Source organism: Ascoidea rubescens, assembly GCF_001661345.1.
Source record: "Ascoidea rubescens DSM 1968 unplaced genomic scaffold ASCRUscaffold_4, whole genome shotgun sequence".
NCBI lineage: Eukaryota > Fungi > Ascomycota > Saccharomycetes > Ascoideales > Ascoideaceae > Ascoidea > Ascoidea rubescens.
The window spans coordinates 680820-697903 of NW_017962916.1; the positions used below are offsets into that span (position 1 = coordinate 680820).

Sequence of the window (17084 nt, forward strand, 5' to 3'; positions counted from 1 at the left end):
TAAAATGTCCAATCCCTGGTTGCGAACATATGATTCTTATGTGGAGCGTTTGTAAAATATGCAAACATAAAACTCCTGAGATACCTATGAATCAAAACACCTGGAATATTTCTTATGGAAAATATCTTGAGTTAAGTTTTCTTTCAAACAATTGTTCTTCCACTTTGAATTGTGAACATGATTTTTTTAGAGATAGAATAAAATATTTTGGAATTAAAAATTTAGTTGTTAAATTCACTTATTCCGAAATCCAACTATTAAACCTCGTTGTTCCAAAATCTTCATTTGCATATCCTGGGGAAATTGACATAAAACTTAAAAGAAGACAATATAATGAGATCAAAGAGAAAATAGATAAATTCTTTGATAGTGTTCTTAACAGATTACTCAGAGTGAAGATTGATTTAGAAGCAGGTAAAAATAAAGTAAAAGAATTGGTAAAGCTTTGTTACGAACAACATGAGCAGATGAATTTGGATATTGAGAACATTTACAATTCAACTCTTCCAAACGAGTATTCAAGATTAAATGTTATTATTAAGAAACTTCAAGGATTGAGCTTTGATTGGCAAGATACATTTTCTGCATTTTCCAAGGAGTTTTTACCGTCGGAAAAAGATATTAGTACTATTATGAAAAGCATCTTTTATTCTATGGAAGTCTCTGCATCAAAGGATGATAGTGAAGTTGAACTAGATGATCTTTCTTTAGAAAAAATTGCTAGCTCTCCTCAACAAGAAATAAATAAATCTGATTTGAAAGCCAAAGCAAATGAAACTCTTCCCGAGCCAAAACCTTCTGAAGAAAAAGAGCTAATAGTAAAAAACGAAGATATTGAAAAATTAAAAGAAACAAAACAATTAAAATCTGGAAAAAGTAATGATAATTCAACAGAGAAAGTTTTAGACAATAATGTGCAAACTGGTAAATCAGAAATTAAAAGCGAAAATGTACAAGATAAAAATAAAAAAATCAATATTAACATTAACCGCAACAATAACGTTAATTGCAATGATTGTGAACAGAACGCCAAAAGTGTTGAAAAGGGATCAAAAATACAAAACAATATGGCCAGTTTGTCATCGGGTGAAATCAATAACTCTGATAAAATTTTTATTAAAATACCAGAAATTACTCCGCTATCAAAAATCACAGATTCTGTGATGTCCAATGCAAAAAGTCTTGAAAAAAAATTAGAAGAAATAAGCTCATCACCGCTATTGGAAAAGAATAACAGAATTTATTCCATTACCGATAATAATATTAATGAACCTAGCATTAAAACAGAAAATAGTAATAGAGATGGATACCAAACAAATAATCCTAGTCCTCTAAACAGCAATTCCAATCAAAATTCTGCTGAAAAAATTTCTGATAAAAACATATCAACAACTGATGGAACTAAAGTTGTTCAAACCGATAAAAACATTGTGGTTGATAATAATATTCATAACTCAAACAATAGTGAAGTCATTAAGTTACCTACTTCAAGAATTCCAGTTAGTGATTCTTTTAACAAGGCTAGAGAAAAATCTAAAGTTTTGGAGAGAGTTAGTTTAATGGAAGCAATGCTAAACAATAATAAAGGAAAATCTCTTGGTGAAAGCAAAAGTAGAGCGGCTGTAGTTTTATTTCAACCTCAACCTCATGATAATGAAATTGAGAAAGTACCAAAACGTACAAATATATTGCCTTCAAAAATTCCTACACGTCAAGCAAATATACCTATCAAGACCAATATACCTCTCAAGAACAATAACATTCGGTCTGATTTTTTTCCTAGAAAAGATTCTTTTCCAAATTATTCTGTTCCATCCAAAATACCCAAGTTTTATGGATTGAATACTACACAGCTTGAATTACAACTTAGACAAGCTAGACCCAAATCTGTTCACGGTAAAAAAGATGGCAAAGGAAAAGTTATGCAGTTGACGAATTTTTTTGATCAAATTCATTTAGATCAATTGTCTATGGAATTTAAAATTCAACGGGAAAGAGAAAGAAGAGAACTTTTTGCTAATAACTATAAAGCAAACCCGGTAATAAAGTCTCAACCAATTGTTGAGATATTTGAGAGTGCAAAAGATGCAGTAGCTGAAATTTCTGATGAAGACGAAGACGAGGGTGAAGACGAGATAAAGAGCAAGGTTGAAGATTCTCAGCAGCAATTGACAAAAAGTACAAGTATACGTGAGGGAATAGCAGATGCCATGAGTGAAAATGTCAGCCAAAATTCGCAATCTTCAGAAACAGCTACTTCTAGAAGCTCAACCAAATCTAAAAACGTTTCTGAAAGTTATAATGTTGAGCCGCTTCCTGAGACCGCGAAATCTGACAATGAACCGTCATTGAGTTCGAACAATGATAACAAATGTTTTAAGCATGGAAGACATTCTTCAACTGAGGAAGATGGAGATTTTTCCTTGAATGAAAATACAGATAATATGACTGGTCAGAGTTCGAATAATGTAAACGCTCAAAATGAAGTTGATTTACCTCCAAAGAATATCGAAAACACTGAAGTTGAAACTAATATGAATGAAGTAGTTTCATCTAGCTCGAGTTCTCCGATAAAGACACATAGCGAGCAAAGTTCTATTGAAAACATAATTTCTGATGAAAAAAACTATATGGAAAATAAAGATCAAAAGACTATTGAAATTCCTCAAATAGAGAAAAATTCATTGATGGATACACTAAGAAACTTTTGGGCCGATAGATCTGCAACATTATGGAAGCCACTTGAATACCCATCAACATCTTCGGAGCATATTTTTGATGATAGCAATATTATAGTGCGAGAGGATGAACCTAGTTCTCTCATTGCATTTTGTTTAAGCTCTATGGACTATATGGACAAGATAAATAACTTGAAAAATGAATTATCGTCTCAAAACAAAAATGCCAATATAAATGAAGATGGTTTACTAAAACAAATCATGCTAAAGGAAACAGCTATTCATTTAAAATATTTGTTTTTAGAAGACTCCTCAACATTTTCTTGCAAAATATTTTATGCTGAGCAATTCCATGCATTAAGACAGAAATGTGGTTGTGGTGATAATTTCATTCAGAGTATTTCAAGATGTGTCAAGTGGAATTCTAGTGGAGGAAAAAGTGGATCTGCTTTTTTGAAAACATTGGATGATAGATTTATTATAAAACAGTTGTCTCACGCTGAATTGGAAGCCTTTGTTAAAATTTCACCTAATTATTTTGAATACATGACACAGGCTCTTTACCATGATTTATTAACTGTTTTATCGAAAATATTTGGGTTTTATCAAATACAAATCAAAAACCCAGTCAATGGGAAAAATTTTAAAATGAATGTTCTTATAATGGAGAATTTATTTTATAATCGAAAATCTTTGAAAATCTTTGATTTGAAGGGCTCGATGAGAAATAGACATGTTCAGGTCCAGACTGATAAAAAGAACCAAGTGTTATTGGATGAGAATATGGTTGAGTATATTTATGAATCGCCATTGTACTTGAGAGATCATGACAAAAACTTATTAACAGCGTCGTTATTCAACGATACGTTGTTTTTGAGTAAGATGAATGTGATGGATTACTCATTAGTGATTGGAATCGAAGATGCTCCTGAGAAGGACATGAGTGATAGAGAGCTAGTTGTTGGAATTATTGATTATATAAGAACGTTTACATGGGATAAAAAATTAGAGAGTTGGGTCAAAGAGAAGGGTTTGGTTGGTGGCGGAGGTGGAAAAAAGCCTACTGTCGTTACTCCCAAACAATACAAGACCCGATTTAGAGAAGCAATGAATAGATATATATTAATGGTTCCTGATAGTTGGTATCAATCAGTCTATAGTAAATGAAAAGCTTAGGAAGTTTTGTTTTTATTTTATAGAATTTTATTAAATTTTATAATGTAATTTTTATTACAATATTATCATGATATAATATATTATCTTACGTATAAAAACAAAAATCTTATGAATTCAAAATAAAACTGGGAAATGTCATAAAATATAAAAACTTGCTAGAAAAATACATTAACTAAAAAAAGAAAAAAAAAATTTAAAACTTTGAGAAAAAATTATGCCAAAAGCCCTTGGAAGGTTTTTGAGTTGTTTTGGTTTCTTGGTTTGATGGAGTTTCTTCAATCTTTTGAGAAGATGTAGGTTGAGCATTAGTTTGAGGTTGAGAATCAGTAGAATCAGTAGAATCAGCAGAATTAGCAGAATTAGCAAAATCAGCATTGGAGGCTATTTTTTCCTCTGCTTTTTCTGAGGTAATGTCCTTTGATTTGACGAGAGTAGTATTCTTGTTACAACTTCCATCAGTCAAAGGCTTGGATAGTTAATTGCTAGTATTAAATACATCATTCAAGAAAGCTTCTTCTTCGGCGATGTGCATTTTCTTGCTACCTGCGGCAACAGAAGCAGAAGGATCCCTACCACAATATCTTATTTTGAACGATTTATAGTTTTGTGTTTCAGCTAAAGTAGTGTTCAATCTTGGGGAGACGAAAGACCATGCACCCATATTGAGTGGTTCTTCTTGACACCATACAATTTCCTCTAAAGCAGGATAAGAGTCAAAGGCATCACGTAATTGAGCAAAAGGGAAAGGATTTATTTGTTCAACTTTTATGAAAGTGGTATTAGTGTTTTTAAGAGCTTCTCTCTTGGCATAAAGTTGTGCGTAGACTTGACCTGAGGATAATACGACTCTCTTGATATCTTGTTTGTTTGGAACTTCTTCTTCAATAATGAGTTTGAATGAGGAGCCTTCGAGGAATTCATCGATTTTGGATCTAGCTAATTTATGTCTAAGAAGGTTCTTTGAAAAAAAGATGATTAAAGGTTTACGGAATTGTCTGTGCATGTTACGTCTAAGAGCGTGGAAGATATTGGCAGGAGTAGTTGGATAGATGACTTGCATATTACAATCTTGATGTTGCCTTTCTAATTTTTTGGGGGATGGGAAGTGTCTTGAGTCTTCTGAGCACATTTGTAGGTATCTTTCTAAACGACCAGAAGAATGTTCAGGACCTTGACCATCGTAACCATGAGGTAAAGATAAGACAATACCGGAACGTTGCTTCCATTTTGATTCTGCAGATGAGATAAATTGATCAACAATGACTTGAGCAGTGTTTGCAAAATCACCAAATTGGGCTTCCCAAACAACCAAGGCGTCAGGAGAAGTTAAGGAGTAACCATATTCGAAACCCATAACACCATATTCACTTAGAGAGGAATTTGAGATGACAAAGTCAGCTTGTTTTTCATCTAAATTTTTCAAGGGGGTGTAAGTCTTTTCAGTCTTTTGATCGTGTAGAACAGCATGACGTTGTGAGAAGGTACCTCTTTCAACATCTTGACCGGAGACTCTAACATGGTAGCCTTCTAGTAATAAAGAGCCAAAAGCGAGGGCTTCACCGGTAGACCAATCAATGCCTTCACCAGTATCTAGGGATTTCTTTCTGTTTTTCAAGATTCTCTTCAAGTTACCATGAACTTCAAAGCCTTCAGGCCAGCTTGAGATGGTGTTACCGATGTGTTTGAGGGTTTCAGTGGGAAGACCAGTTGGGAAATGGGGCAAGATTTCTTCGGCCAATTCCTTTGGAGATTTGAAACCTTCCCAGGGGGTGGTTAGCCATTCTCTTGCAGTTGGTTTATATTCTTTTGATCTTGCAAAGGAATCTTCTAGGAGGCCCCAGACCCATTTTTTATGTTCATCGATATCTTCCTGGGTGAAGGTGCCGTCTTTGATTAATTTTTTGCAGTAAATGTCTATAACGGATTCCTTTTTTGCAATGGCTTCGTACATTTTAGGTTGAGTGAAGAAAGGTTGATCAGTTTCGTTGTGGCCATGTTTTCTGTATCCAACGACATCGATGATAACATCAGTGTGGAAGGTTGATCTCCATTCAGTAGCTAGATCGCAGATGAAGACGACGGATTCGACATCGTCAGCATTGACATGGAAGATTGGGGCGTTGATGGACTTTGCGAGATCAGAGGGGTATGGAGTGGATCTGGCGAATCTTGGATCAGTGGTGAAACCGATTTGGTTGTTGATGATGATGTGAATAGTACCACCGGTGGTGTAGGCAGGAAGGGCGGTTAAGCCGATTGATTCGTAAACAACACCTTGACCAGCAAAGGCAGAGTCACCATGACAGAGAACCCCAAGGGCTTTGTTGAAGGTACCGATGTCGTTTTTGTAGTGTTGGATAGCTCTGGTTCTGCCCAAGACAACAGGGTCTTCAGCTTCGAGATGGGAGGGGTTGGCGACAACAGATAGGTTGACGTGTTTACCAGACACAGTTGGTCTTTGGTAGTTCATACCGAGATGGTACTTGACATCACCGGAGCCCTCGTCATCCTTTTTGGAGCCAGTGAATTCGCTGAAAATTGATTCGTTTGGTTTTCTGACGACGTTTGAGAGAACGTTTAATCTTCCACGATGAGCCATACCAATGACGACGTCTTCAGCACCAAAAGTGACAGCTTTGTCGATAAGAGATTTCATGCCGACGACGACGGATTCTTCACCTTCAAGACCGAATCTTTTGTCGTTGGGGAATTTTGTTGATAGAAAGGATTCAAAGGAGGTGGCCCAGATGAGACGATCGAGAATTTGTCTTTTTTGGTCGTTTGAGTAGTGGAAGGGAGTTGGGACCTGGATTCTTTCACGCAACCAGTCGCATTGTTCTCTTGATGAGATGTGGATGTACTCTAGACCGTAGGAGTTGCAGTAGAGAGATTCTAGGGAGGAGATGATGTCTCTTAGTTTCATTTGGCCCTTGTTGGAGTTGTTGGAGAATCTTGGGAGGATACCAGGACCAAGAGTGATGAGTTTGTCGAGATCATTTTCGGTAAAGCCGTAGTAGTCAAGGTTTAGTTCAGCAGGTTTGTTGTGGGTACCGAAGGAGATGTTCAAGGGATCTAGGTTGGCAGCTTGGTGGCCTCTCACTTCGTAAGCTCTACAGAGTAGCTGGACTTTTAAATGTGTTATAACGTCTTCGTTCATTGGTTTGTCAGTTGGAGGGGTGATGTTGGCGACACCAATGTTTCCGGATCCTAGAGGGAAAAGGTTTGGGGGAGTTTGAAAGGCCTTGGAGGCAGGCAAGCCAGAATCTAGGTTTTTAAAGTAGGCATTCCAAGATATGTGGACAGAGGAGGGATCGGCTAACCAGGCAGAGTACATTTGGTCAATGTAGTTGGCGTTGTTGGAAGAGAGAAAGACATCTTGAGCTGGTGGCGATTGGTTTGATGCTAGCGAGGAGGAGGAGGAGAGAAATCTTTTAATGAGACAAGACGACTTAAAAGAATTGAGTAAGATTGAGGACTTTAGGATTGAGTTTGAGGAAGCTAAAGAGGATTTTGTGATGGATCTCAACATTTTGAGTATTAAAATAGGAAACTAAAGGGAAACTCGAGGGAAATAGATATACAAATGGGAGATTAGGGATAGGGAAAAAGATATAAATTTAGAGATGGATAATAATATAAGTAATTGAAAGAAATCGAATATTGATATCAAAGAAGCATTTAAGAACAAAAGACAAAAGAGGAGAATCAATTGATAGAAACCGAGTGATTGCAATTCCGTTATGAGATTATATTATTATTATTGGTGTTGTTGATATTATTCTATTAGAGTGGTTTATAGTATTTTATTAACCAAAGTATCACTAAAAACAATAATATGATGGGATTGGAAATGGAGATGGAGTGGTATGAAAAGGTAAGAAATGAAAAAGTATATATAAGATCGTTGTGGGAATTTCAGCATGGCGAAGAAAATAAAAAATATTCTGCTAAGATTGATCTATCCCAATGGGGAGCCGGCCGAAGCAGAAAAAGCTGCGCAGGCGAGATCCGAACCGCATTTCCCGTACGTGCAGCCAATCAGCAGTGCGTGTTTGGACCTGGCTGCAGGATGCATCACGTGCCGGTTCCCGAGAGCAGCGAAAGAGAAGACCGGAGATGGAAGACGAAGGCGCGAGAGATGAGAAAGCCATGTCGGTTCCGGTGGGCGGACGAAACTCAGGGCCGCTGCGATTTGCGGGAGCGGACGGCACGTGCGGGTCAGAAAGCAAGACACGTGCGCGGCGTGACACTCATGTGACAGCACGTGCTACGGGCTTTTTTCCCAGCGGGTGCTTGTTCTGCTTCTTGTGCTTCTTGTGCTTCTTGTGCTTCTTGTGCTTCTTGTGTTTCTTGTGCGTGTGCTTCCTGTGCTTCTTCTGTAATGATCACCAAGTACTTCCAGAAAGTGGTTGTTCGCTTCGACCCGCTCGGGCCCGGCAGCAAAACGGCGCGTTTGTTTCTTGCGCTGATTCCCTCGCTGTTGAAGACGTCGTGTGCTGTGTCGTTCCAGACGCTTTCACACTCGCAGCAACAGCCGCTGGTGCAGATCACCTTCAGTATGTATTTCTGAGCTCCTTCTGCTTCCTGTGTTGCATGACCACTAACACCCTGCAGAGGACAAGTTTGTGCTTGAACACGACCCCTCCCACTTCAAGTTCCCAGAGCTCGCTGCGTTGTTCGACCACCACTCCCGGCAGTTGAAGATCAAGGAGTCCATCCAAGGCTAGCTGGATGGTGCTGAATTGGTGCTGAATTGGTGCTGAATTGGTGCTGAATTGCTGTTCAACGTCTTAACTCTTGCTCAATGCTGATGGTATTCCCACTAATTTCTCATTCTCTTCATCTTCTGTATATAATACACATCTTTATTTCCTACTGCATGTGATCCTCCCTTGCTCTCCCATACTCGTCTCAAATCACATGCTGTAGTCACGCTTTCCCATACATTTCCTCTGATCTTTCGCGTTCACATCCCGTTTCTGCGTGCATCCACCCTCCCTAGAAACAAACCAGGACAAAACTCTGCTCTGATGATAGTATATAATCTCTTATCCACCTCCCACTCTCTCTGTTCCATAACTCCTTGCTATCCAACCACCACTCTTCATGACTTTCCCTGGCTGCTCTCTCTTGTAAAATGGATGAATTGTCTGCCTCGCATTTGAACTGGAACTCACCCAGCATCTTCAACGACCAGGCTTCAAATAACACCTTGCTTCACAACCCTTTTGCTAGTGACGATATTCCTCCTAATCCCAAACCAAACCATCACAGCGATATCATCCACCAGAATACAAATCCAACTACAATTACAAACAACCAGAACGAATTCGAAAATCAAATCGAAAATCAAATCGAAAGCCAATTGGATAATGATACTCACCATCATCTAAATCAATCAATCACTAGATTCAACTCTATCCACTTCCACTCAAATACTCATATCGATCAAATTGATCAAATTACACAAAACACTCAAATTAACCAACCTAATGAACTTGACCAAGATGATAATGATAATCAAAACAAAAAAATATTCAATAACCTAAATGATACCCTTTATTCAGACTTCTATAAAAATAATAACAACCAAATCCTCTCTAAAAACGATACCCTATTCAATGATCTAGACAACCCTCAATCAAATACCATCAATTCAATTAATAATAATAATAATAATAATAACAACAACAACAACAACAACAACAACAACAACAACAACAACAATACTCAGAATAACAACATCTTATCCATCACTGAAAACTCCCAGAATAACTCCTTCAACACAAACTTATCAACTCCAATCAAAATGTTCAAAGCAAAGAAAAAAAGAATTCGTAAAAATCGTAAATCTTCAAACGATAAATCGTCCTCAAAATCAAATGAAGACCTCATTTACTCAAACAACAACAGCACTAACAGCATAACTTACCTACACGACTCAACTGATCTCAACCTTCAAATCAACCTAAACATATCAAACAACTCAAACATCTCAAACAACTCAAACATATCCAACATCTCAAACACCTCAATCTCACATCTCACTCAACAAATCCCGGCATCAAATATATACAACCACAAAAACACTTCAATCAATGACAACGACCCATTGGGTGTGGTCAACAACACAGCTACATCCAATTCATCCTCCACCACAAAATCCTCTCTCATCCTCCCCAACCACTCTGCCTCAACCTCAATCTTCAACTTCAGTGACAATCCCCATACACAATCCGATAACAACGACCTGCAATACCACTCAGATATAGACTCCCACATCAACGACACCTACAACAACCCTTCTCTCCAACACTTCCAAATCTCTGTATACGACCCCATCAAAATCAACGAACTAACCTCCTCCCACATCCTATACTCCGTCAAAACCAAATCTAAAAGCGAAAAATTTCTACAAAACTCAAACCTAGACACCATCGTAGTATCAAGAAGATACAAAGACTTCAGATGGCTATACAACAACCTACAAATCTCATACCCCGGTATAATCATCCCACCTCCCCCTTTAAAACAAGCAATGGGCAGATTCGATGAAAATTTCATAGAACATAGAAGACTCTCCCTAGAAAAAATGCTTCTCAAAATATCCTCCCACCCAATCCTACAAAATGACGACGACTTTCTCATGTTCCTAAAAACTGAAAAATTCAACCAAGATTCAAAAGAAAGAGAACGCGAAAAAAAATTATCAATCGCAAGTTCAATCATCATCAACACAAACTCAAACTCAAGTTTTTCAATCATAAACTCAACCTCAAAAATTATCGACAACGACGACTTTTTCAAAAATTTTAAATCTTACTTGGAAAAATTAGACACTTCGCTAAGAACTTTCTATAAAAATCTCGAAAATGTCATCCAACAAAGAAAAGAACTATCTCTAATTATTCAGGAAATTAGCCTCATCCTATCAACCTTCTCAGACGCACAGCTACTAAATCACGACACCTCAATTCTATTAGTCGAATTCTCCGATATCCACTACAGAATCCAAGAATTAAATGAAAGAAACTCTATCCAAGACATGTTGACCCTAGGTATAGTCCTTGAAGAATACATCAGAATCATATCCTCAATCAAAATCACTTTCCAACAAAGAAACAAACTACTAATCAACCTAAATTCTATCGAAAATGACTACAACAAAAAATTTAATAACCTCAACACCCTCAACAAATACTACAAAAATCAAATCGATAAAATCAATTCCTTAAAATTAGAAATTGACGAAATCGAAAAAAGAAAAAAATTGGTCAAGAAAGAATTCATCTATATCTCAAAACTAATTAAAAGAGAAATGAAAAAATTTGAACAAGAAAAAATTGACGACTTTAAAAATTCCGTTGAAACTTATTTGGAAAGTTTGATCGAAAGCCAAAAAGAATGTATCGAGGTTCTAGAAACATTTTATCAAAGAGAAAATCTAGGCTCTTTTACCTAACTGGGAAAAACAAAAAAAAAACAATACTATTCAATTAATTTACTTTTAAATTTTTTTTTTTTTTTCATTTTCATTTTCATTTTCTATTTTGTGATTGATTTCTATATTTTAATATTTTTAATTTATTTATATTTTTGTTTAATTTCTAAATCATCTTAGATGCTAATTTCTTGAAAAGATTTATTCTTTTTCAAATTTGTATTATATTTTCATAATAATTAAACAACATTATCGTTGATTTGAAAAAGGTTACGAGAAACTTAGGAAATTAAGAATTGTTTTTACAAAATAAGCAATTGACAAAAGCAAAAAATTGTTATTCTGTTGGGAAATCATCTGATTTCTTTTAAGTTGAATCAATTCAAATGTTGCTAAAACATTTTTTTTTTTTTTGCTTCGTTCAAGCACATTGAACAGTTATTAATTATTTAATTAATTAATAACTAAAACATTTCATTATTGCTGAATTTAGTAAATAAGGAATAACTCGAGATAAATGAATTTGTTTTCATTGCTTTTAAGATTGTTATTTTATGCTAAACTTAACTAATTTAAATCCATTACAGATACATGTTACTGGCCCACAAAAATAGATAGTTAAAGTTATAAATAATATTTATTTTAATAAATAATAAATTAACACATGGAAAACATAAAAAATTTAATAATGGTAATACAAGAAAAAAAATGTTTACTATAAAATTTAAATATGTATATATATTAAGCATAAAGGATCATTTTCTTGAATTAATATCTAGAGTTTGAGGAACATCATTTAGTAATTTTGCTTGTAAAGCTAATGTATAATCTTTCAACTGTTTATTTTCTTCCTTTAAAAATTGAATTTGATCTTCTAAAGATTTAACTCTTGAAACTTGAGCTTCTAGATCCTTAATATACTGCTCTTTTCTTAGTCTAAAAGCTCTTTGAGCATTCCTATTTTGCTGAGCTCTCTTTGAGGAATTTAACGGTTTAATTATTTTGTTTTGACTCATATTGGTTAACATTTGAGAATGGTTATTGGGTTGGTTTATATCTTGAATGTTAAGCCCATTTGCTAGCCCACCAGTAAGACTGATATTGGAAAGACTGCCGAGGTTTGTTAAAGTATTGCTGTGATTAACGTTATCGCCTGTATTACTGTTTTGGAAAGAATTGACTAGGGATGATATAATAGCATTTCTAGTGCTTGGGTTTGATATTTGGCTCAAAGCTCTGTTGGTTTCTGAATTGTTTGAATTATTTGAGCTATTTGAGTTATTAGCATTGTTTGAAATTTGATTTTTATTTCTGTTAGAGATTGAATTAGAATTAATATTAGAATTTGAATTTGAATTTGAATTTGAGTTTGAGTTTGAGTTTGAGTTTGAGTTTGAGTTTGAGTTTGAATCTGAACTATGATTACCATTTGAATTAATATTTGAGTCGTTAACTTGATTTCTATTGGAGTTGGAATTTGAATTTCCAACTGAGATTTTTATTGAGTTGGCATTGAAATCAGCCAAACTTGTTAAAGAGTTTAAATCCGTTGAATTTGATAATTTAGAAATAGCAGACTGAAAAGAGTCCATGTTTGGAATATTATCAGTGATGCTATTTGAAGTCATATCATGATCATTGTCTTCATTTTGATTATCCTCGTTATTATTACTATTACTATTACTATTATTATTGTTATTATTGTTATTATTGTTATTATTGTTATTATTGTTATTATTACTATTATTATTATTACTGTTATTGTTATTAGAACCATTGGAATTGTTACTAATACCATTATTATTATCATTATCATGATTATTATTGGTGTTATTTTTATTGTTTTGAGAATTTATTGTAGAGCTGTTGTTGGAATTATTTGCATTTTTCAAGCCATTTGAGTTATTTGAGTTATTATTGTTATTGTGAGAGTTTTTCTTGAAATTGTTATTATTGTTAGAATTATTATTACTGTTTTCGTTTTGATTAGTATTAAAACCAAGATTATTATCAATATTACCATTCAAATTATTGAGTTTATTCATTTCATTAGCGATATCTTCATGAATACCGTTATTTTGGTTTCGGTTATTTTGATTGTTATTACTGCTATTATTGTTGTTATTAACATTCAAATTTTTCTGAGATTCTGAATGTTTCTCGATTTCCAAGCCAATATTAGCATCATTGAAATCAGAATTATCGTTTAAATCAATATCGTGATCATTAACATTAGTATTATTATTATCATTATCATTATTATTATTATCATCGTTGCTGTTATTAATGGCATTATTCCTACTATCAGTATTGGTGTTATTCTTATTATGGTTTGAGTTTAAATTTTGATTGGGAAGAATTTGATCCAGGTTATCATTATCGTCGTCATTACCACTATCATTACTGTTGGAGAGTTCCTTGACTAGGCGAGAAGCATTCATGGTGACAGAAAGAGAAGCAGACGAGACTCTGGAAATTTTGGCAGCAGCTACAGCAGCAGCAGCAACATCTTCAAAATCAGAAGGATTCATCACTGACAAGTTGTCGTCTCTAAAAGTAGGATCGATTTGTTCTTCCATCAGAAACTAAGGAATATGGAAATAGGAGAAGAGAAGACTGGAGAAGGGAGACATGTTAGTAAAAACGAATTGAAAACGATAGCAGACACCAGAAAAAAGGCCCAGCAAAGAGAAAGAGAAGAACAAAAAGAATAAGAAGAGAGAGAAGAAAGAGAAGAAGAAGCAGAAGAAGGAAAAGACGATAAGCACTTACTAGGCGAGTGAAATAGCAGCTTTGTAATTTCTTTGTCAGTAAATTGTTTGTAATCTCTTTGTAAGTTTTTTAGAGGAATACATGAAATGAGAAAAAGCAAAAAGGGAAAACTGAAGAATTAAGTCACGTGTAAGAAGCGTGATCAACACGATCAGCTGACAAACTATTATATAACCGCATCCACATAACTGACGTCACTTGTAAGCGTGTAATTATATAAGCACAGAAATGATCCATCTTTATGGTTTCAGACACAACGTGACCCTGTGAAATTTTTTATTTGAATCTGGCTGAAATATTTTTTGATCCTTTTCTCTTTGTAATATTTGTGTTTGAGGTTTCTTTGGTTTTTTGTTCTTTTCTCAAGCATTGTTTTTGTTGATACCATGTTGCAAGTTGGGTTGAAGAGGCACATCTCTGAGGTTGATTATGACTCCAGCATTAGTCCTCCTTTGAAAAAATCAAAAACTATCAACTCCAATTCTCCCAGTGAGCTAGATAGATTAGATAGACTCGACACCATGGATAAACCCCTTCAGATCGTTAAAGTAGATAAAATCGATGAGAAATTGAAGTTTTCCTCTGTTCTAATGGAGAACTATATAAAAAATATCATGAAAGAAGTTGAAAAAAAGAATTTCCAAGATCTAATGGAACTTTCGTCTAAAATATCAAAACCACTAACTAATACTGACGCCATTAGTAATTTAAACTTATCTATCATCCTAAGAAAAATCTCTTTGCAGATATCTAAATTGGACAACTTGAACTCAAACACTTTTATTTATTCTGTGTTGAAATTATCTTCAAGATTCTCAAAATATAATGATTACTTAACCAATGATAATAATAATAGTAATAACATCAATAACATCAATAAAATTGACAACATTGACGACAGTCCCAACGGCAAAGAATTTTATGATCTCAATCAATTGAAATCAACCTGGATCAATTTTTTAATTGTCTTAATCAGTGGAATTCCCAAATGGTTTAGTGAAATAGTGTCTTATTTGATTGGTGATTTTACAAATTTCAATTTAATCATCACTAGAAACATTCATCATATAATTTTAAAAAAAATTATTGAAATAATGCCAATCCAAATTAATAATTTATCTTCAATTATAATTAAAAATTTTCCCAACAAATTTACAAAACTAAAATCCTATTTAAACTATTTAAACAATGTTTTATTCATAATAAATTACCAAAATGATTTAACCTTTCCAATCTATAAAACTATAATCCAAAATATACTAATACTAGATGTCGAATTACAAAATTATTTAGACGAAATAGATATTGATTCATTAGATGAATCATTAGATGATCTCTTGGAAGATTACGCTCAAGACAAACTTCAAGAAAATAATCCAAATACCACAAAAAAAGTGCATTTCGATGATCCTAACAATAACAATGATAATGATGATCAGGACTCTGACGATTCTAATGATGATAATGATGATGATAATGAAAACCAACCATACAGCGAAAACTATGGCTATGGCAATAACGATTCTGATTTAGAGGAATATGATCCGAATCCATCATTTTCATTAGATAATTTAGAAATAGTCAAAGAAAAAATTGATAAATTAGATTCAATAATGTTGATCATCTTTAAAAGCTTAAATGGTTTATTTAAAAACAATACCACTCATACTTATACAGATCATGGCTTAAATCACTATGATTTAGAAAACCAAAATATTCAAAATGAAAATAACTGGTTGTCATTAATATCCATATTTAAATCTCACATTATTAGAACTAATAACACAAAAATTATTCAATATATTTTATTTTTCATTTCTCAGAAAAATCCTCAGTTGATTGACTCGTTTTTGATTTCATTAATAGATATCTCATTTTCAAATAACGAGATCCTTGATAATAAGATTAAATCTATTCAATATTTATCTTCTTACCTTGCCAGAGCTAAGTTAGTTAACAAGGAACAAATCTTATTTATCATAAGCTATTTAATGGAATGGATTAACAAATACGTTCAAGAAAGAGAAATTGAAGTAGACGATACTGACGCTAATCAAGGTATGGATAGATTCAAACTATTCTATGCTGTCTTTCAATCAATTTTGTATATATTTTGTTTTAGATTTCCCTTATTACGTAAAGTTAATTTTAATAATAGCAGTAAGAACAATAACATTCATCATGACAATAGTATTGTTGATAATAATAAAAGTACCAGTAAGATTATTGATTCAAATATAGAAAATAGTGTTTGGGAAATGGATTTAGACAAGTTTTTTCAAAATATGATAATGACAAAATTTAATCCTTTGAAATTTTGCAATGAAACTGTTGTTATGATGTTTGCTAAAATATCGTTTCAAGAAAACGTTTGCTATTGTTTTTCAATAATTGAGCAAAATAAAAGAGATTTAATTACTGGCCCCTTTAAAAAAAATACTTTGTTAAAATTTTCAAATGATCATCTCAGTGATTTAAATAACGACAGCCAATCTAATAGTCAATCAGGTACCCAATATAATAATCAAATTGAAGATAATAAAAAAAACATATTATTTTATTCTAAACAGGAATTTTTAGACTTGGTTGCTTATTTTCCATTTGACCCTATACCTTTGAAAGAAAGCAAAAAAATGATTCAAGATGAATATATAGAGTGGGAACAAATATCAAAATACTACAGCGATGAAACTGAAAGTGATTAATGAACCCTGACCAGTCATTTTGATATAATCAATTTTTTTGCTCTTGATTTATTTTCTTTTTACTTTTTAGTTTATTTATGTTTTACATTTTTATATTTTCATATTTTCATATTTTCATAACTTCATATTTTTATATGCTTAACATTCTTCTTGATTTTTCCTTAATCAATCCACGTAAATTATTAAAAATCTTAATTATATAGAAAAAATGTTTATTTTAAATAATTAATTGTAATTTCTTACCCATTAACTTGATAATAGTATTTTTATTTTCAACTTGGGCCTTCCAAAAAATTATTGCACAATGAAAAT

At 33.6% G+C, this 17084-nt stretch overlaps 5 protein-coding genes across 5 annotated transcripts; 3 read left to right on the top strand and 2 right to left on the bottom strand.

The window, feature by feature from the left end:
• Positions 1-4329: 4329 nt before the first annotated feature.
• On the bottom strand, positions 4330-7383 carry KGD1 (alpha-ketoglutarate dehydrogenase KGD1; the record flags this gene model as incomplete). The annotated part of the gene is made up of 1 exon (XM_020190408.1): positions 4330-7383. One exon carries the CDS (start codon positions 7381-7383, stop codon positions 4330-4332), a length of 3054 nt encoding a protein of 1017 aa, XP_020048261.1.
• Positions 7384-8235: 852 nt separating this feature from the next.
• MRPL44 (mitochondrial 54S ribosomal protein mL53) lies at positions 8236-8581 on the top strand (the record flags this gene model as incomplete). The annotated part of the gene is made up of 2 exons (XM_020189582.2): positions 8236-8410; positions 8469-8581. The coding sequence occupies 2 exons, from the start codon at positions 8236-8238 to the stop codon at positions 8579-8581; spliced, it is 288 nt and encodes a 95-aa protein (XP_020048262.1).
• Positions 8582-9522: 941 nt separating this feature from the next.
• Positions 9523-11339, top strand: ASCRUDRAFT_75204 (Vps5-domain-containing protein). The gene has a single exon (XM_020192967.1). It carries the CDS (start codon positions 9664-9666, stop codon positions 11314-11316), a length of 1653 nt encoding a protein of 550 aa, XP_020048263.1. The 5' UTR covers positions 9523-9663; the 3' UTR covers positions 11317-11339.
• Positions 11340-11961: 622 nt separating this feature from the next.
• Positions 11962-14023, bottom strand: ASCRUDRAFT_75205 (bZIP transcription factor). The gene has a single exon (XM_020192968.1). The coding sequence runs from the start codon at positions 13872-13874 to the stop codon at positions 12051-12053; it is 1824 nt and encodes a 607-aa protein (XP_020048264.1). The 5' UTR covers positions 13875-14023; the 3' UTR covers positions 11962-12050.
• Positions 14024-14404: 381 nt separating this feature from the next.
• On the top strand, positions 14405-16943 carry RRN3 (rDNA-binding RNA polymerase I transcriptional factor). The gene has a single exon (XM_020192969.1). It carries the CDS (start codon positions 14454-14456, stop codon positions 16770-16772), a length of 2319 nt encoding a protein of 772 aa, XP_020048265.1. The 5' UTR covers positions 14405-14453; the 3' UTR covers positions 16773-16943.
• The last annotated feature ends 141 nt before the right edge of the window (positions 16944-17084 follow it).

What these genes read in the sequence shown, in the direction of transcription:
- ASCRUDRAFT_75204 (XM_020192967.1), top strand. Translation starts at nt 9,664, where the DNA reads ATGTTCAAAGCAAAGAAAAAAAGAATTCGTAAAAATCGTAAATCTTCA.
- ASCRUDRAFT_75205 (XM_020192968.1), bottom strand. Translation starts at nt 13,874, where the DNA reads ATGGAAGAACAAATCGATCCTACTTTTAGAGACGACAACTTGTCAGTG.
- RRN3 (XM_020192969.1), top strand. Translation starts at nt 14,454, where the DNA reads ATGTTGCAAGTTGGGTTGAAGAGGCACATCTCTGAGGTTGATTATGAC.